Source organism: Oncorhynchus mykiss, chromosome 30 (genome assembly GCF_057628025.1).
Source record: "Oncorhynchus mykiss isolate SJ-2025 chromosome 30, ASM5762802v1, whole genome shotgun sequence".
NCBI classification, from domain to species: domain Eukaryota; kingdom Metazoa; phylum Chordata; class Actinopteri; order Salmoniformes; family Salmonidae; genus Oncorhynchus; species Oncorhynchus mykiss.
This window is the reverse complement of record NC_143051.1, coordinates 10275662-10297500: the sequence shown is the minus strand read 5'-3', so window position 1 is coordinate 10297500 and position 21839 is coordinate 10275662. Positions and strand designations below refer to the sequence as shown.

Here is a 21839-nt window from a genome sequence, read left to right as displayed (position 1 = left end):
GCTAGATAGGACTGGGCTCACTGGGGGCTGCTAGCTAGATAGGACTGCTAGCTAGATAGGGTCTGCTAGCTAGATAGGACTGCTAGCTAGATAGGACTGCTAGCTAGATATGGACTGCTAGCTAGATAGGGGCTGCTAGCTAGATAGGGGCTGCTAGCTAGATAGGAGCTGCTAGATAGATAGGGTCTGCTAGATAGATAGGACTGCTAGCTATGACTGCTAGCTAGATAGAACTGCTAGATAGATAGGACTGCTAGCTATGACTGCTAGCTAGATAGAACTGCTAGATAGATAGGACTGCTAGCTATGACTGCTAGCTAGATAGGGTCTGCTAGATAGATAGGGTCTGCTAGATAGATAGGAGCTGCTAGATAGATAGGGGCTGCTAGATAGATAGGAGCTGCTAGATAGATAGGACTGCTAGCTATGACTGCTAGCTAGATAGAACTGCTAGATAGATAGGACTGCTAGCTATGACTGCTAGCTAGATAGGACTGCTAGCTAGATAGGAGCTGCTAGCTAGATAGGACTGGGCTCACTGGGGGCTGCTAGCTAGATAGGACTGCTAGCTAGATAGGACTGCTAGCTAGATAGCTAGATAGGGGCTGTAATCCTGCCACTCACGTGTTGAAGTTGGCATCTACATACTGTAGACTGGCCAGCTATGTAGACACAGTGGACCTAGGACACTCAGTCTCTGTCCGCTTGTACCCTTTCCCATCAAAGCGTAGACAGGTCAGCTCATATTTTTTTGTTGGCAGACACACACGCTAGTCATTTGTTGAATGACTGAAATGATGCTCTCTCATAGGCTGTTGCCAGGGTTGATGGACCAAGCCCCCCTGGGTGTCTGTGAATAGCTACTAGGAGCCAATCAGAGCAGCTGTAGGAGGTGGGCAGGGGCAGGGGGTGGCAGAGGACACACGCCAGATTAGAGAGGTTAAATAAAGGAGGGATTAAACACTTGAGACTCATCTCTCTCTCATCTACCCTACTCACAAGCAGCTGACAGGAAGGGACAGAGGGACTCTGTGTGTGTGTGTGTGTGTGTGTGTGTGTGTGTGTGTGTGTGTGTGTGTGTGTGTGTGTGTGTGTGTGTGTGTGTGTGTGTGTGTGTGTGTGTGTGTGATTTAGAGAGTGGGTGTGTGACAGAGTTATAAATAGATGCATGATGAAATACACATCTTAGAATCAACTGTTAAAAACTACCAGAACCTACTGGATTCTCCAATTACATTTAATGAACTACAGAACAAAATACAAACCCTCCAACACAAAAAGGCCTGTGGTGTTGATGGTATCCTACATGAAATGATAAAATATACAGACCACAAATTCCAATTGGCTGTACTAAAACACTTTAACATCATCCTCAGCTCTGATATCTTCCCCGAGCAGGGATTAAACACCTGACACACTCATCTCTCTATCTACCCTACTCACAACTAGCTGACAGAGAAACTGTGTGTGTGTGTGTGTGTGTGTGTGTGTGTGTGTGTGTGTGTGTGTGTGTGTGTGTGTGTGTGTGTGTGTGTGTGTGTGTGTGTGTGTGTGTGTGTGTGTGTGTGTGTGTGTGTGTGTGTGCGCGCGCGCGTGTGTGTGTGTAGCAGTGTGTGATCAGTCTGATTTAGAGGTGGTGTGACAGAGATATAAATAGAATCAATGTGACTTCTCCTCTGGCTTTAAAGTCCTTGAGTGTGTGTGTGTGTTCTCTTTAAAATGTTCCTCTCATGTAGCCTGTATAACCCCGGCCTGCCCAAAAGGGTTCTTTGGCCGTCCCCACAGGAGACACCTTTTTGGTTCCATGTAGAACTCTCTGCGAAAAGGGTTCTACATGGAACTCAAAAGGGTTCTACCTGTGTGTGTGTGTGTGTGTGTGTGTGTGTGTGTGTGTGTGTGTGTGTGTGTGTGTGTATGTGTGTGTGTGTGTACCTGTCTGGCCACTCTCCTGGCCTCCCAGTAAGGTTTGGAGTCTTCTACATCTCTGCCGATCCTCTTCACCTGCTCATCCAGCTTCACTGTGGCTTCCACCAGCACCGTGCGGAACCTCTGACGACAGTCCTACAGACAGACAGACACACACACACACACACACACACACACACACACACACACACACACACACACACACACACACACACACACACACACACACACACACACACACCCGTTAGTAAAACACCAACAAATCTCCAGGAACCTTATCTGTGTCACATTCTATCCTGTTCTATTGTCACCATGACAACAGACAGAGTGTTCATCTATACACAGTGTCATGTTATATTGTCACCGTGACAACAGACAGGGTGTTCGTCAGAGTGTATTGACACTGTATGAGTGTCTATGTAGCTATGTCTGTGCTGTTTTGTTTAGGAAGGTGTTTTCTCCTCTCCATCCCAATTCACAGAACTGAGATAGTCAGGCTTTTTCCTCAAAATCTGATTCACAAAGTTGGCACCACACACACACACACACACACACACACACACACACACACACACACAAGCATGACACACGACACACACACACACCCCCAGTCTGCAAACAGGAACATTACCCCTATGCTGTTACATATTCGTGGAAATATTACAGGGGAGAATCCCTTCTCTCGGTCCCTGCGTCACAATGTCTAAAATTAGGGGCTGAGAAATGTCTCTCTCCCTGTCAAAGAGGAGTGTGTGTGTGGCGCCAACTTTGTCAATCAGATTCATATAAAGTTACCACATGTCCCTGATTGTGATGGACAGTCCCACATTCCTGTAGGCTACTAATCTGTTCCTCGAAATCATCCCGTTGTCCCGAATTTGGGTATCTTAAATGTGGTCACCCTATATTTAAGGGCTGTAACACCTGCATCTTGTCCCCAGAAAGGGAGGGGGTAGGAAGAGAGGAGGAAAAATGGAGGGGAAAAGAGAGGGGGAGACATGGAGGGGAAAAGAGAGGGGGAGACATGGAGGGGAAAAGAGAGGGGGAGAGATGGAGGGGAAAAGAGAGATGGAGGGGGAGACATGGAGGGGAAAAGAGGGGGAGAGAGATGGAGGGGAAAAGAGAGGGGGAGACATGGAGGGGAAATGAGAGGGAGAGAGATGGAAGGGAAAAGAGAGGGGGAGACATGGAGGGGAAAAGAGAGGGGGAGACATGGAGGGGAAGGGCGAGGGGGAGAGATGGAGGGGAAAAGAGGGGGAGAGATGAAGGGGAAAAGAGGACTGGCCATCCCACATATGCTCTCTCTAATTCTCTCTTTCTTTCTCTCTCTCGGAGGACCTGAGCCCTAGGACCATGCCCCAGGAATACCTGACATGATGACTCTTTGCTGTCCCCAGTCCACCTGACTGTGCTGCTGCTCCAGTTTCAACTATTCTGCCTTATTATTATTCGACCATGCTGGTCATTTATGAACATTTGAACATCTTGACCATGTTTTGTTATAATCTCCACCCGGCACAGCCAGAAGAGGACTGGCCACCCCACATAGCCTGGTTCCTCTCTAGGTTTCTTCCTAGGTTTTGGCCTTTCTAGGGAGTTTTTCCTAGCCACCGTGCTTCTTCACCTGCATTGCTTGCTGTTTGGGGTTTTAGGCTGGGTTTCTGTACAGCACTTTGAGATATCAGCTGATGTACGAAGGGCTATATAAAATAAATTTGATTGAGATGGAGACATGGAGGGGAAAAGAGAGGGGGAGACATGGAGGGGAAGGGAGAGGGGGAGACATGGAGGGGAAAAGAGGGGGAGAGATGGAGGGGAAAAGAGAGGGGAGACATGGAGGGGAAAAGAGAGGGGGAGAGAAGAGAGGGGGAAGAGAGGGGGAGAAGGGGGCATTGAGGGGAAACTAGCTTCCTGTGACATCGTCACACTTCCTCAATGGTTTCTGCGGTTTCACGTTTCAATCAAGTTTCAAGTTTTAATGTCACATGCACAAGTACAGTGAAATGCCTTTCTTGCAAACTCTAACCCCAACAATACAATAATGAATAACAATGTAACACAAAAAAGAATAACACACAAGATATAACAACAAGAGGAACATGATAAAGTAATCATACTATATACAGGGTCAATCAGGTCCAGTGTCATATTGACAATGCGCAGGGATACTGGATCGATAGAGGTAGATATGTAGAGGGGTAAGAGGACAGGGATACTGGATCGATAGAGGTAGATATGTAGAGGGGTAAGGGGACAGGGATACTGGAGTGATGGAGGTAGATATGTATAGGGGGAAGGAGACAGGGATACTGGAGTGATGGAGGTAGATATGTATAGGGGGAAGGAGACAGGGATACTGGAGTGATGGAGGTAGATATGTATAGGAGACAGGGATACTGTAGTGATGGAGGTAGATATGTAAAGGAGAGACAGGGATACGGAAGCAGAGAAAACAATCTATGGGTTGGTTGGTTGGAGTCTTTAATGATTTTCTTGGTCTTCCTTTCACACCTCCTGATATAGAGAGGTTCTAGATGGCAAGGAGCTCGACCCCGGTGATGTACTGGGCTGTCCGCACCACACTCTGTAGTCCCATGCTATCGAGAGCGGTGCTATTCCCATACCAGGCGGTGTTGCAGCCAGTCAAGATGCCCTCAGTCGTACAGCTGGAGAGTGTTTTTGAGGATTTGAAGGGCCCATGCCAAACCTTTTCAACCTCCTGAGGGGGAAAAGGTGCTGTCGGGCCTTCTTCACAACTACGCTCGTTTGTGTAGACCATTTTAAGTTCTTAGTGATTTGGACACAGAGGAACTCTCGACCCGCTCCACTGCAGCCCCGTCGATGTGGATGGGGACGTGCTCAGCCTCTGTTTCCTGTAGTCCACAATTAGCTCCTTGGTCTTACTGACGTTGAGGGAGAGGTTGTTGTCCTGGCACCACACTGTCAGGTCATTGACCTCCTCCCTATAGGCTGTCTCATCGTTGTCGGTGATCAGGCCTTACCACCGTAGTGGCGTCAGCAAACTTAATGATGGCGTTGAAATCGTGCCTGGCTACGCAGTCTTGGGTGAACAGGGAGTACAGGAGGGGACTAAACGCGCACCCCTGTGGGACCCCCGTGTTGAGGGTCAGCGTGGCGAGGTGATGTTGCCTACCCTCACCACCTGGGGTCGGCTCATCAGGAAGTCCAGGATCCAGTTTCAGAGGGAGGGGTTCAGTCCCATGATCCTAAGCTTGGTGACGAGCTTGGAGGGGACAATGGTGTTGAACGCTGAGCTGTAGTCAATGAACAGCATTCTCACATAGGTGTTCCTCATATCTAGGTGGGTGAGGGCAGTGTGGAGTACAATTGAGATTGCATCGTCTATGGATCTCTTGGGGCGGTATGCAAGTTGGAGTGGGTCTAGGATGTCTGGGATGATGTGTGCCATAACCAGCCTCTCAGAACACTTCATGGGTGACGAAGATATGAGGTATCTGTGACATCCACTGAGGAGCAATGTTTACAATAAACATGCTGATAGTTTGTCTCTCTGGAAAAGAACACCTATTAAATCAGTGATCTGAAACATGTTTAACCCAATACTGACCAATGAACTCCTGATGTTGAAACGTAGCTTCCTGAAGTTGTTTTTGTGTTACACCAAGCCAATGTCTCGAACCACAGTCCCTGACCCCTGGTCTCTGACCCCTGGTCCCTGGCCCCTGACCCCTGAACCCTGTCCCCTGGTCCCTGTCCCCTGACCACCGTCCCCTGGCCCCTGGTCCCTCTCCCCTGTCCCCTGTCCCCTGGCCCCTGACCCAGTCTTAAAACAGGACCAAACAATACTGTGCTTCCTAACAGTAATCCAAATGTCTTTCTAATAGCTGCTGCTCAGAGAGCGAGAGTAGACCTAGGGTTTAATGGTCAGACGGCAAGACAGAGAGAGAGAGTAGACCTAGGGTTTAATGGTCAGACGGCAAGACAGAGAGAGAGAGTAGACCTAGGGTTTAATGGTCAGACGGCAAGACAGAGAGAGAGTAGACCTAGGGTTTAATGGTCAGACGGCAAGACAGAGAGAGAGAGTAGACCTAGGGTTTAATGGTCAGACGGCAAGACAGAGAGAGAGAGTAGACCTAGGGTTTAATGGTCAGACAGCAAGACAGAGAGAGAGTAGACCTAGGGTTTAATGGTCAGACGGCAAGACAGAGAGAGAGAGTAGACCTAGGGTTTAATGGTCAGACGGCAAGACAGAGAGAGAGTAGACCTAGGGTTTAATGGTCAGACGGCAAGACAGAGAGAGAGAGTAGACCTAGGGTTTAATGGTCAGACGGCAAGACAGAGAGAGAGAGTAGACCTAGGGTTTAATGGTCAGACGGCAAGACAGAGAGAGAGAGTAGACATAGGGTTTAATGGTCAGACGGCAAGACAGAGAGAGAGTAGACCTAGGGTTTAATGGTCAGACGGCAAGACAGAGAGAGAGAGTAGACCTAGGGTTTAAAGGTCAGACGGCAAGACAGAGAGAGAGAGTAGACCTAGGGTTTAATGGTCAGACGGCAAGACAGAGAGAGAGAGTAGACCTAGGGTTTAATGGTCAGACGGCAAGACAGAGAGAGAGAGTAGACCTAGGGTTTAATGGTCAGACGGCAAGACAGAGAGAGAGAGTAGACCTAGGGTTTAATGGTCAGACGGCAAGACAGAGAGAAAGTAGACCTAGGGTTTAATGGTCAGACAGCAAGACAGAGAGAGAGTAGACCTAGGGTTTAATGGTCAGACGGCAAGACAGAGAGCGAGAGAGAGAGAGAGAGAGGCCACACAGGCCCGTCTACCCTACAGGGGGATCTAGGGGGGCTCAGAGTCACCTTTTGTTTATAACGTAAACAACTTCGCATACCTCCCTTTCAGCCATTCTCTTTCTCTGAATTAGCTTCCTGGAAATATACAACAACATAATATACAGTGGGGCAAAAAAGTATTTAGTCAGCCACCAATTGTGCAAGTTCTCCCACTTAAAAAGATGAGAGAGGCCTGTAATTTTCATCATAGGTACACTTCAACTATGACAGACAAATTGAGAAAAAAATTCCAGAAAATCACATTGTAGGATTTTTAATGAATTTATTTGCAAATTATGGTGGAAAATAAGTATTTGGTCAATAACAAAAGTTTATCTCAATACTTTGTTATATACCCTTTGTTGGCAATGACAGAGGTCAAACGTTTTCTGTAAGTCTTCACAAGGTTTTCACACACTGTTGCTGGTATTTTGGCTTATTCCTCCATGCAGATCTCCTCTAGAGCAGTGATGTTTTGGGGCTGTTGCTGGGCAACACGGACTTTCAACTCCCTCCAAAGACTGGCTAGGCCACTCCAGGACCTTGAAATGCTTCTTACGAAGCCACTCCTTCGTTGCCCGGGCGGTGTGTTTGGGATCATTGTCATGCTGAAAGACCCAGCCACGTTTTATCTTCAATGCCCTTGCTGATGGAAGGAGGTTTTCACTCAAAATCTCACGATACATGGCCCCATTCATTCTTTCCTTTACACGGATCAGTCGTGCTGGTCCCTTTGCAGAAAAACAGCCCCAAAGCATGATGTTTCCACCCCCATGCTTCACAGTAGGTATAGTGTTATTTGGATGCAACTCAGCATTCTTTGTCCTCCAAACACGACGAGTTAAGTTTTAACCAAAAAGTTATATTTTGGTTTCATCTGACCATATGACATTCTCCCAATCTTCTTCTGGATCATCCAAATGCTCTCTAGCAAACTTCAGATGGGCCTGGACATGTACTGGCTTAAGCAGGGGGACACGTCTGGCACTGCAGGATTTGAGTCCCTGGCGGCGTAGTGTGTTACTGATGGTAGGCTTTGTTACTTTGGTCCCAGCTCTCTGCAGGTCATTCACTAGGTCCCCCCGTGTGGTTCTGGGATTTTTGCTCAACGTTCTTGTGATCATTTTGACCCCACGGGGTGAGATCTTGCGTGGAGCCCCAGATCGAGGGAGATTATCAGTGGTCTTGTATGTCTTCAATTTCCTAATAATTGCTCCCACAGTTGATTTCTTCAAACCAAGCTGCTTACCTATTGCAGATTCAGTCTTCCCAGCCTGGTGCAAGTCTACAATTTTGTTTCTGGTGTCCTTTGACAGCTCTTTGGTCTTGGCCATAGTGGAGTTTGGAGTGTGACTGTTTGAGGTTGTGGACAGGTGTCTTTTATACTGATAACAAGTTCAAACAGGTGCCATTAATACAGGTAACGAGTGGAGGACAGAGGAGCCTCTTAAAGAAGAAGTTACAGGTCTGTGAGAGCCAGAAATCTTGCTTGTTTGTAGGTGACCAAATACTTATTTTCCACCATAATTTGCAAATAAATTAATTCAAAATCCTACAATGTGATTTTCTGGATTTTTCTCATTTTGTCTGTCATAGTTGAAGTGTACCTGTGATGAAAATGACAGGCCTCTCTCATCTTTTTAAGTGGGAGAACTTGCACAATTGGTGGCTGACTAAATACTTTTTTTGCCCCACTGTATGTGCAACAAATAATTAAAGAGCAGGAGTAAATAACAATAGCGAGGCTATAAACAGGGGGTACCGGTACAGAGTCAATTTACGGGGGCACCGGCTAGTTGAGGTAATATGTACATGTAGGTAGAGTTATTAAAGTGACTATGCATCGATAATAAACAGCGAGTAGCAGCAGTGTAAAAGAAGGGGGGGGGGGGGGTGCAACACAAATAGTCTGGGTGGCCATTTGATTAGCTGTTCAGGAGTCTTATGGCTTGGGGGTAGAAGCTGTTGAGAAGACTTTTGGACCTAGACTTGGCTATACTAGACTCTTTCCAACGAAACCCAGAAGAGGAGAGGAGGTGGTTTAGAGGAGGAAAAGAGTGTATTGGTAATGTAACCCAGAAGAGGAGATGGTTCAAGGGGGAAATGAAGACGTCATATTTGGGATTGGCTGCTATTTGATTTGATTTGAATGAAAGGCTTTGGGCCAGTAACAGAAAGGGTCACTGGTTGGAAAAGCCAAGAAAGTGACAAGTCTGTCCTTGTCACAAACGCACACAGGCCCACCTCCAGCTCTGTCTCCCAGCGGTTGATGTCCTCTGTAGACTGGTTCAACTTGTCCAACTCTCCCTGTTTACACACAACACACAGGAGACAGGGAGGAGGGAAGGAGGCAAGGATAGGAGAGAGAAAAATGAAGAGGAAGGAAAAGAGAGAGGATAGAGAGCAAAAAGAAAGTGTTGTAGAATTACATGAAATGTGTTTATAAAAGGCCAAAATGCTCCTGTGCTGAGAAAGGACAAGCAATGTATCTGATCTAGCCTATATAGGTATCTGATCTAACCTATAACCTAGGTCTACTCTGCATTGAACATTCCATTTTGTGAATAGTGATTGTTATATTGTTGTTTTAAATGACGACTATCCCAATCTAATCATCGCATTAGGAATAGTAGGCTATCTTACACACAGTACCAGTCAAAAGTTTGGACATACCTGCTCATTCAAGGGTTTTTCTTTATTTTTTAAAACTATTTTCTACCTTGTAGAAAAATACTGAAGACATCAAAACTATGAAATAACACACATGGAATCATGTAATAACCCCCCCCCCCCAAAAAAAGTGTTAAACAAATCAAAATATATTTTATATGTGTGATACTTCAAAGTAGCCACCCTGTGCCTTGATCACAGCTTTGCACACTCTTGGCATTCTCTCAACCAGCTTCATGAGGTAGTCACCTGGAATGCATTTCAATTAACAGGTGGGGCTTGTTAAAAGTTAATTTGTGGAATTTCTTTCCTTCTTAATGCATTTGAACCAATCAGTTGTGTTGTGACAAGGTAGGGGGGTATACAGAAGAGCCCTATTTGGTAAAAGACCAAGTCCATATTATGGCAGAACAGCTCAAATAAGCAAAGAGAAACAACAGTCCATCCTTACTTTAAGACATGAAGGTCAGTCAATTCTGAACATTTCAAGACATTTTTAAGTTTCTTCAAGTGCAGTCGCAATAAACCATCAAGCGCTATGATGAAACTGTCTCTCATGAGGACCGCCACAGGAATGGAAGACCCAGAGTTACCTCTACTGTAGAGGATAAGTTCATTAGAGTTAACTGCACCTCAGAGTGCAGCCCAAATAAATGCTTCACCGAGTTCAAGTAACAGTGTAACTAACGCCTGACGTCGGGAGGAGTGGACCAAAGCGTGAAGTGTTCATGATTATTTTTATTATCAAAAAACACTCGAACAAAGTAACTAAATGAAAGCGACCAGTTCTGTCAGGTAACAGAGACTAAACAGAAAATAACTACCCACAAAACACAGGTGGGGAAAAGGCTGCCTAAGTGTGATCCCCAATCAGAGGATCAAAAGAGACTTGCTCGGGCCAAGAAACACGAGCATTGGACATTAGACCGGTGGCAATCTGTCCTTTAGTCTGATGAGTCCAAATTTGAGATTTTTGGTTCCAACCGCCGTGTAGCTGAACGGATGATCTCCGCATGTGTGGTTCCCACCGTGAAGCATGGAGGAGGAGGTGTGATTGTGTGGGGGTGCTTTGCTGGTGACACTGTCAGTGATTTATTTAGAATTCAATTCACACTTAACCAGCATGGCTACTGCAGCGATACGCCATCCCATCTGGTTTGCGCTTAGTGGGACAATCATTTGTTTTCAACGGGACAATGACCCAAAACACACCTCCAGGCTTGTGTAAGGGCTATTTGACCAAGAAGGAGCGTGATGGAGTGCTGCATCAGATGACCTGGCCTCCACAATCACCCAACCTCAACCCAATTGAGATGGTTTGGGATGAGTTGGACCGCAGAGTGAAGGAAAAGCAGCCAACAAGTACCCAGTATATGTAGGAACCAGAGCCGGGGGGCCCTATACGTTCACTACGCAAATTGCGTAGGCCCCCGCAAATTACACAAATTATTACACAAATTACCCCCCACTTGTGGCAAAGCGGGTGTCAATGTGTACAACTTGGATGAGAGGATAAAGCGGAACCATCCTTCTGGTCATGAAAAGAGAAGAAGAAAAACGCCATGAAAGTGAATCCCAGGAACAGCAATCAGGTAAACTTGTCTTCTCTCCTCTCCAAGCAAAAAACAGTAACGTTAAGTTGATGTGCTAGCTGGGCAGTGCGTCTCTCTCTAGTCTGTCTGTCTTGCTAACCTAGCTGGGCAGTGCGTCTCTCTCTAGTCTGTCTGTCTTGCTAACCTAGCTGGGCAGTGCGTCTCTCTCTAGTCTGTCTGTCTTGCTAACCTAGCTGGGCAGTGCGTCTCTCTCTAGTCTGTCTGTCTTGCTAACCTAGCTGGGCAGTGCGTCTCTCTCTAGTCTGTCTGTCTTGCTAACCTAGCTGGGCAGTGCATCTCTCTCGTCTGTCTGTCTTGCTAACCTAGCTGGGCAGTGCATCTCTCTCTCTAGTCTGTCTGTCTTGCTAACCTAGCTGGACAGTGCATCTCTCTCTAGTCTGTCTGTCTTGCTAACCTAGCTGGGCAGTGCATCTCTCTCTCTAGTCTGTCTGTCTTGCTAACCTAGCTGGGCAGTGCATCTCTCTCTAGTCTGTCTGTCTTGCTAACCTAGCTGGGCAGTGCATCTCTCTCTCTAGTCTGTCTGTCTTGCTAACCTAGCTGGGCAGTACATCTCTTGGTCTGTCTGTCTTGCTTGCCAGCCACTTCCAGGGCTGTGTTTGGTTTCGTTGTGCCTGACAAAAGTGAGAGTGAAATACAACTATTTATTACGTTGGATAAACGTCAACGGGCAACGGTGTTTATAACTGCAGCTCGGGAAAGATAACCGTGTCGCGCGTGAACATGCGTTTATATGCACGAAATGAAACTCGCGCTTTCCAGCAGCAACCTCTGGGGGGACCAGTCCAGACAATATATGGGCGTGATGGCTCTCGTCATAGGCGCACATCATTTTAAAACAAGCCAATGATTATCTAGTCTCTCAGTCAAGGTTTACTTACAACTTTGGACTAATGCAATACGGAAAGCAATGGATTGCCATTGACTAGCGATGTATATATTGAATTTAAAATGTTGATTAGCTGGGCATACTGGGCAATACGGATGCACATCCCTCAGTAAATAATAACCATAAAGTATTCAACCAAGCCATAGTATAAATAATATTTTATATTTCAAAATGTATAAAATGAAATCTGGGGGAGCCATTTTGAATGGGCCTGATGCAGCCGATAAAATTAATAAAAGTATTGTTATCTATAATTTACAGGTGCTATGCTTAAGTTTGTCAGTAGAGGAGATGCTGGATAATCAGCCAGTACAAGCACAGACTCAGTTGATCCACATCCAGCCTCAGCCAGTACTAACACAGACCCAATACAGTCGTCTTCAGCAAGTACACAGACCCAGGTGACCCAGGTGAAGTGCAGGCAGCCTCAGCCAGTACTAGCACAACCAGAGGTGTACAGCCAGCATCAGATACAAGCAGCTCAGACCCTAATAGAACAGTTGCTGCTCCACCAAATGACCCAGCTGATTGGCCCCCAGTCTTAACAGACTTTATGAGGACTGAGTTAGTGCTCAGAGGTGCATTCAAACCAGGACTGGGTTTCTCTTACCCTAAAGACAAGTCTAGGAGAGGTTTCCATTCAGGCTTATTACAGAGACAGATGGCTAAATGGAGAAAAGATTACCAGGAGCTGGCTAAATGGGGAAAAGATGACCAGGAGCTGGCTAAATGGGGAAAAGATGACCAGGAGCTGGCTAAATGGGGAAAAGATGACCAGGAGCTGGCTAAATGGGGAAAAGATGACCAGGAGCTGGCTAAATGGGGAAAAGATTACCAGGAGCTGGCTAAATGGGGAAAAGATTACCAGGAGCTGGCTAAATGGGGAAAAGATTACCAGGAGCTGGCTAAATGGGGAAAAGATTACCAGGAGCTGGCTAAATGGGGAAAAGATTACCAGGAGCTGGCTAAATGGGGAAAAGATTACCAGGAGCTGGCTAAATGGGGAAAAGATTACCAGGAGCTGGCTAAATGGGGAAAAGATTACCAGGAGCTGGCTAAATGGGGAAAAGATGACCAGGAGCTGGCTAAATGGGGAAAAGATTACCAGGAGCTGGCTAAATGGGGAAAAGATTACCAGGAGCTGGCTAAATGGGGAAAAGATTACCAGGAGCTGGCTAAATGGGGAAAAGATGACCAGGAGCTGGCTAAATGGGGAAAAGATTACCAGGAGCTGGCTTTCATAATCAATCAAAAACAACACTGTCTGTTGTTTTTGCTGTAAGCTCTTTTCTTTTCTAAGTATCACCCGGTCTCTGTCTGAAAGAAACCTAGCATTCAGGGGTTCATCAGACAAACTCTTCCAACCAGATAATGGAAACTTCCTAAAAGACGTTGAATTACTGGCAAAATGTAACCCAGTAATGCAAAATCATCTCAGCAAAATTAAAAATGGAGAGACGCATGCTCATTACCTTGGGAAGCGCACACAGAATGAGCTGATACAGATTGTGAGTGACAAGATTCTAGAAGCAATAGTGACTAATGTAAGAGACTCAAAGTACTTCTCCATTTATCTTGGACTGTACACCCGACATTAGTCAACCGGAGTCAAATGTCCATTATTCTGAGAAGCTTGGCTTTAAAAAGAAAGCCAGAGATCAAGGAGCACTTCCTCGGGCTTTGTGAATGTTGAGGTTACAACAGGCTTGAATCTGTCCACTGTCAACATAGATAAGCTGAACGAGCTGAAGATTCCATTTGAAGATCGCAGAGGGCAAGCTTATGATAATGGGGTCAACATGAAGGGCAAGCGCCAAGGGGTACAAGCCAGACTGCTCCAAAAACATCCCAGAGCCGTGTTCATCCCATGTGGAGCACCTACTCTAAACCTTGTCATTGCAGATGCTGCCAAATCTTCAAAAGATGCAGGTGGGTTTTTTGGGGCCATGTGTAAAAGCTCTTCACCTTCTTTTCAGCTGGCACACAAAGATGGAGTGTTTTGAAGAAACACCTGAACATAACTGTGAAGTCATGGAGTGACACTGGGAGAGTAGGCTCCAAACTGTTCATGTAATCAGGTATCTGTCACGGCCTGACCTTAGAGATCCTTTTTATTCTCTATTTTGGTTAGGTCGGGGTGTGACTAGGGTGGGCAACATATGTGTTCTATTTCTTTGTTGGCCAGGTATGGTTCCCAATCAGAGGCAGCTGTCTATCGTTATCTCTGATTGGGAATCATACTTAGGCAGCCTGTTTTCCACCTGAGTTTGTGGGATCTTGTTTTTGCACAGTAGCTGTATAGCCCTGCAGAACTTTATGTTCGGTTTTGTATTATTATTTTTTTTTTTTTGTGTTAATTTGAAATAAAAGTAGAAGTTTGCCTACCATGCTGCACCTTGGTCTAATTTATCTCTAAACGATCGTAACAGTATCAGGCTTCTGAGGTTCGGGAGGCATTACTGGAATCCAGACAGACGATCAACGATCCTGTGGCCAAAGTGGAGGCACAAGCACTTGCGGAGGATCAGTTGCAGTTGGATCCTACCGCCTCTTGATTTGCTGTGTCGTATGGTGTGAGATACTGACAGTGTCAAACAAGGTGAACAAGCTCCTCCAATCCGCCTCAATGCAGTTGGATATCATAGTGAATTGAATCTCAAATGCAAAGGCTTCCCTCACTACATACCGGGAAACTGGATTCTCTGAGACCCAGAGAGCAGCCAAAAGCATTTGTGAAGAAATTAATGTGACGGCTGTTCTGAAAGAGAAGAGACTGAGTCGTTTTGAGCTCTGAGGCTCCTGATGAACCAGTGACTGACGCATTGGAAAACCTTCAAGTCAACTACTTCAACATTGTGGTCGACTCTGCTGTGACGTCCATGGATGAGAGAATTGAAACACTCAACCAGGTGAAAACCAAATATGGAGTGCTGCTGAACTTCAGCACTGCCTCTCAAATGTCCAGTGAATCTTTTAAAGGCTCACTGCATGGAAGTTGAAAACACTCTTAACCTTCAGAGATGACTGTGACATCAGTGGAATGGATCGGGCACACGAGATTCAGAATAGACCTGACTGCATTTGAGCTGCTTTCCTTTCTCTGTGAGAAAAACCTGGAGGAACTCTATCCTAACCTTTTGGATAGCCCTTAGAATTGCAGTCATCCTACCAGTAACAGTAGCATCGGCAGAGAGGAGATTTTACAAATGAAAGCTCATCGAAAGCTATCTGAGGTCTTCCATGTCACAGGAACGTTTGAGTGGTCTGGCCATCGGGAGCATAAATCATGAACGTTTGAGTGGTCTGGCCATCGGGAGCATAAATCATGAACGTTTGAGTGGTCTGGCCATCGGGAGCATAAATCATGAACGTTTGAGTGGTCTGGCCATCGGGAGCATAAATCATGAACGTTTGAGTGGTCTGGCCATCGGGAGCATAAATCATGAACGTTTGAGTGGTCTGGCCATCAGGAGAATAAATCATGAACGTTTGAGTGGTCTGGCCATCGGGAGCATAAATCATGAACGTTTGAGTGGTCTGGCCATCGGGAGCATAAATCATGAACGTTTGAGTGGTCTGGCCATCGGGAGCATAAATCATGAACGTTTGAGTGGTCTGGCCATCGGGAGCATAAATCATGAACGTTTGAGTGTTCTGGCCATCGGGAGCATAAATCATGAACGTTTGAGTGTTCTGGCCATCGGGAGCATAAATCATGACGTGGGGAAACACATGTCCTACGATGACATCATTGTGGTGATTTTTGCCTCAAGAAAGTACAGAAGGGGAATATGTTGATGGTAAGATTTGAATTCAAATGTTTACACACTTAGTAACATTTCAGATTCCATGGCAGAAGTGCATTTGTGTAAATGACTGCTTAGCTATGTGACATAGTTTCTCCATTTCTTCCAGATAGACTGGTACCCATGCTGATGCTGGAAATGCCCAGGCTGTAGAGGGAACCAAAGTGAATCACAGCTGCGTAGGTTTTATTAGACTATTTTGAGACGTATAGCTGCAGTCCTGGCCTATAGGCTTATGTTTACATTGTATAGACAAAGATAATTGTATAATATTGTGAGGACTGGACTAATTGCCAGGCAGCAGAGCCAAAGTTCTGTTTTATATTTTATTATTTTATATTTTCTACAATTTCTTATTTATGTTAATATTCACTTAAGATTCTATAGAAAATATTATATTCAATGAATATTGTTGTTTTATACCTCATTCTGTTCTGTATAGGTCTACTTATTACTAGACCGACAGACGGTCAAACTGTTTTAAAGGAGGGAGGATTGTAGTGGGAGCACTAGGGTATCAGGTGTGACTGTGTGGCAATGGTAAATGGTTTACATTGCTCACGGGTCAGGTAGGAGGGGCCCCTTTGGAGAATTTTGCTTAGGGCCCCAGAGAGGTCACGACCGGCTCTGGTAGGAACTCCTTCAAGATTGTTGGAAAAGCATTCCACTTGAAGCTGGTTGTGAGAATGCCAAGTGTGCAAAGCTGTCATCAACACAAAGGATGCCTACTTTTGAAGAATCTAAAATATAAACTACCTTTTGATTTGTTTAACACTTTTTTTGTTGTTGTTGGTTACTACATGATTCCACATGTGTTATTTCATAGTCTTGATGTCTTCACTATTTCACAATGTAGAAAATATAAAGAAACCCTTGAATGAGTAGGCGTGTCCAAACTTTTGACTGGTAATGTACTTCTGCAAATGGGAGGATGCTTTATTATAAAGGTGAATTTTGTGGGGGGGTGAAAATGAGCTTTCCCAAACTTGAAACCCATGAAACCCATATGTCTTAAAAGGTGATATGGCAAATCTTTACTCAGTCTAGTCTTTTTTAAGACCACAGAGATCATATATGAAATGAAAAGGGATTATATATGTTTGGGTGTCTATCTAAAATGATAACTGTCGGCTAATCACTGTACCTGGATCCGGGGGTCAACCACGTCGTCCTCGGGAGATTCACACTCTTCCACTGGCTTGATTCCCTTCTCTAACTTCTCCATTTTGTGGGGGTTCTCAGAACCAGGGTCCTCCGTTAAACACAAAACAAGACCCCCGCCGAGATGAGACTTTAGCGGCTAGTTGAGTTCAGGCGGTCCGTCGCCTCTTTCTTCACAGGGAGAAGATTCGAGTGTATTCCGTTATAATAGTATAAACACACAGCAGGCTCGCAAACACACGAATATACTGCAGACGTCCGGGATAGACAGAAAACAGCAGGAAAGCGTGTCTGTTTGTAGCTCACCACTGAAATGAATCCCAACAGGCGGTTTTGCTGAAAGCAACCTTCCCGGACAGAGACAGCGACCGGGAGAGTGAGTGAGTTTAATGAGAGGAGAGAGCGCGAAACATTTGTGGAATGAGAGCTCGGATACAACGAGAGTTGGGTTTAGTGCGTCCTCTGCTGACTACCAAGATGAATGCAGATGTTGTAGTGCGAGTGACCCAGAGAGCACGGATTTGTTGTGTTATCATTCAGGAGTAATGAACAAAAGACCTCAAGCTAAATATCTAATACTAAAATGTATTTTTCCTTTCATATTTTGTAATAGGGAAATAGGGAACGTGAGCTGGGATTAGACCGTCGTGAGACAGGTTAGTTTTACCCTACTGATGATGTGTTGTTGCAATAGGATAAACCAGCTATGTAATAACGTTTATATAAGCAGCTTTGTTAACATTTTGTTACAGAAGAACAACAGAATAGCTGATAGTTGTCTGTCAATGAAGTGACATTATTTTCTGTATTTACTGATGAAACACCATCTGCAGCCTGCTAATGGATGTCGGTGGTGGACGGACACAGTGTGGGTAACGGGTCACTTTATGCGTGTGTGTCCTACGTAACAACTCATTGGAGTGATGTCACATTAATTGATGAGGTGTCACAGTTCGCTCATGCCAAACATACACACACACACACACGCGCGCGCACTAACACATAGGCAATACACATTTCATGAGGGGTCACAGCGTTCTCTGAACTGTATGGATGACACTGACAAAGGCTGTGACGTGTATATCTACTCACCCCTGAATGAAATAAATACTAAAAAGAAACAATCTCCATTTTGAAATTCTATAAAATGTTGGTCGACGCACCTATTCCCGAACGCATTGGGCACAATAACTCCATGGTTTAATTTAAGTCAAGACTAAGTTAATTCTACTTAAATTAATCAACTTTTTTTTGTAAATGGCTTCCTGGCAAATTGCTTTAACTTCGGATGAATTTGTTCTAGACTAGGGAGTCTCAGAGTAAGGTAATGTGAGGACTAACCATTTCATCTTTGTGAAGCCAAATGAGATGAACTACGTGTATTTCGTACTGACCCGAGGATGCTTTAAAAAAACAGGGATGGGACACTAATACAAAAGCATTGATTGGAATTGGAGCAAGTAACCTGAACCAAACAATGGACGGAGGTCAAAGAAAACATTCAAAGAATTTTAATGACTTTGAAAAAAAACCTCTTGAAGCGATTAGTGTCAAACCACCAAAACAAGAAAAATAATGCCTTTGTTACCTGGCGACAGTACACTCAGCACAGGACACAAACTCATTTGAGATTGTTTATTATGTCGAAGCTTAAATTTAAAAAAATGATAATGTAGGAGAAAAATCCCTGCAAGGTGAAGTCCCCATAAAGTAACATTCAGTCTAAACCACCATCAAGTGAAATAAATATGTTAGTAAAGTGTATAAAAACAATAGAAGTACAATAAGTACAAAGTGAAATGCATAAACGGTTGTTTTTGTAGTGGCTCTGCTTTAAACATACTGTCCACGTGATACCCATCCAGGCCTGGGCAACTCCAGTCCTCGGGGCCTGATTGGTACCACACTTTTCCCCCGATCCCTAGCAAACACACCTGATTGAAACTAATTGCATTCTAAACTGAAGACCATGATTAGTTGATTATTGGAGTCAGGTGTGTTAGCTGGGGCTTGGGGCCAAAGTGTGACACCAATCAGGCCCCCGAGAGAGAACTGGAGTTGCCCAAGGCCTACATGGAACACTAGATCCTTATCTCACCCATACAGCAGTTTCAAATGATGTTATCATCGACTCCACATGGACCACTAGATCCTTATCTCACCCATACAAATTAAAAAAGTAAACAAAAGGATGCTACAACAACTTCCATCCAGTAAGATACTGCATTTATTGTTACAAATCCGAGTCACTTTTAAATGTTTGTTTTCTTGTTGTAACACAACACAGTGGGGCCTAAATGTATTTGTGTGACAGAAATGTAACACAAACAATATCCTACATAATTACTAATATAATTTCTTTATTGTCTTGACATTCTAAGGTCCTGTGGAAAAACGTAAAAAATGAACTTAAAGAAGACAAAGGCTCTTGCTTGTGGGCAGTGTTTCAAGGCCGGTGGTGGACCCCCAGTAAGACCAGAGACGGATGAGCTGGGGGACTTTTTGACCGAGATCATTGATAGCCAGCAACCCCTGGAAGGTATCGCCAACAACAAACATTTGGACAGTTCAGATAGGGGACCGTTCATATCTTCATTTGGTAGGACACATTCAGTCAACATGTGCCGTCCCCGGACTGCAGGGAATATGTCATGTTGTCAGTCATCTCTTGCACTCCCATGTCACGTTGTCAGTCATCTCTTGCACTCCCATGTCATGTTGTCAGTCATCTCTTGCACTCCCATGTCATGTTGCCAGTCATCTCTTGCACTCCCATGTCATGTTACCAGTCATCTCTTGCACTCCCATGTCATGTTGCCAGTCATCTCTTGCACTCCCATGTCATGTTACCAGTCATCTCTTGCACTCCCATGTCATGTTGTCAGTCATCTCTTGCACTCCCATGTCATGTTGTCAGTCATCTCTTGCACTCCCATGTCATGTTGCCAGTCATCTCTTGCACTCCCATGTCATGTTGCCAGTCATCTCTTGCACTCCCATGTCATGTTGTCAGTCATCTCTTGCACTCCCATGTCATGTTGTCAGTCATCTCTTGCACTCCCATGTCATGTTGTCAGTCATCTCTTGCACTCCCATGTCATGTTGTCAGTCATCTCTTGCACTCCCATGTCATGTTGTCAGTCATCTCTTGCACTCCCATGTCATGTTGTCAGTCATCTCTTGCACTCCCATGTCATGTTGCCAGTCATCTCTTGCACTCCCATGTCATGTTGTCAGTCATCTCTTGCACTCCCATGTCATGTTGTCAGTCATCTCTTGCACTCCCATGTCATGTTGTCAGTCATCTCTTGCACTCCCATGTCATGTTACCAGTCATCTCTTGCACTCCCATAAGAAAAATTATGTAATAAACTTAATTCTTGAACATATAATGTTCTTTAGTGCAGCAATGTCATCATTTTCTAGAGGTAGATGATTACCATATATTGATCACCATAGCTTGATTACCATAGCTCGATTACCATAGCTTGATTACCATAGCTTCATTGTGAAACCATGCTGTTTGAGGTCATTGTGAAGCCCTGGGAAGCCATGCTGTTTGAGGTCATTGTGAAGCCCTGGGAAGCCATGCTGTTTGAGGTCATTGTGAAGCCCTGGGAAGCCATGCTGTTTGAGGTCATGGTGAAGCCCTGGGAAGCCATGCTGTTTGGGGTCATTGTGAAGCCCTGGGAAGCCATGCTGTTTGAGGTCATTGTGAAGCCCTGGGAAGCCATGCTGTTTGAGGTCTTTGTGAAGCCCTGGACAGCCATGCTGTTTGAGGTCATGGTGAAGCCCTGGGAGGCCATGCTGTTTGAGGTCATTGTGAAGCCCTGGGAAGCCATGCTGTTTGAGGTCATTGTGAAGCCTTGGACAGCCATGCTGTTTGAGGTCATTGTGAAGCCCTGGGAAGCCATGCTGTTTGGGGTCATTGTGAAGCCATGCTGTTTGAGGTCATTGTGAAGCCCTGGGAAGCCATGCTGTTTGAGGTCATTGTGAAGCCCTGGGAAGCCATGCTGTTTGAGGTCATTGTGAAGCCCTGGGAAGCCATGCTGTTTGGGGTCATTGTGAAGCCATGCTGTTTGGGGTCATTGTGAAGCCATGCTGTTTGAGGTCATTGTGAAGCCCTGGGAAGCCATGCTGTTTGAGGTCATTGTGAAGCCCTGGGCAGCCATGCTGTTTGAGGTCATTGTGAAGCCCTGGGAAGCCATGCTGTTTGAGGTCTTTGTGAAGCCCTGGACAGCCATGTTGTTTGAGGTCATTGTGAAGCCCTGGGAAGCCATGCTGTTTGGGGTCATTGTGAAGCCATGCTGTTTGAGGTCATTGTGAAGCCCTGGGAAGCCATGCTGTTTGAGGTCATTGTGAAGCCCTGGGAAGCCATGCTGTTTGGGGTCATTGTGAAGCCATGCTGTTTGAGGTCTTTGTGAAGCCCTGGGAAGCCATGCTGTTTGAGGTCATTGTGAAGCCCTGGGCAGCCATGTTGTTTGAGGTCATTGTGAAGCCCTGGGAAGCCATGCTGTTTGAGGTCATTGTGAAGCCATGCTGTTTGAGGTCATTGTGAAGCCATGCTGTTTGAGGTCATTGTGAAGCACTGCTCTTGCAATTATGACAATGCAGCATCTTCTTGGTTGAAAGTGCAATGTGTTTCTGAGACACTGGAAATGACTCCTCCATACACCAAACATGTGCTCCACTGCACCTCTGGTGCGGATATGAACTTGGTTGTACCGTTGTTTCTTAGCTCCTATTGCATGAAGATAAGGAGGTGAACAAGAAGTTGGTCTGTGCGTACCCACTGTCACCATGGATACCCACTGTCACAATGGATACCCACTGTCACCAAGTATGATTCCACTATGTTGTCCTCCTTCGAGCTGAGCATATAAAGAGGAATGTTGGAAAACCCTTGAGTCATGAGTTGCGCCTTTCCAACGTGCAACAATGTTGGAGATCTGCAAAATTGGGA

At 45.3% G+C, this 21839-nt stretch overlaps 1 protein-coding gene across 1 annotated transcript in view; it reads right to left on the bottom strand.

The window, feature by feature from the left end:
* Positions 1-17298, bottom strand: part of LOC110487905 (SH3 domain-binding protein 5) — a 34610-nt gene extending 17312 nt beyond the window's left edge. Inside the window, exons 1-3 of the mRNA XM_036971391.2 lie at positions 16860-17298; positions 8985-9047; positions 1933-2061 (exon numbers count right to left, since the gene is read on the bottom strand). Of these exons, the coding sequence (XP_036827286.2) occupies positions 1933-2061; positions 8985-9047; positions 16860-16940 (273 nt within the window). The 5' untranslated portion in view covers positions 16941-17298. The remainder of the gene's footprint in view (positions 1-1932; positions 2062-8984; positions 9048-16859) is intronic.
* Positions 17299-21839: the final 4541 nt, after the last annotated feature.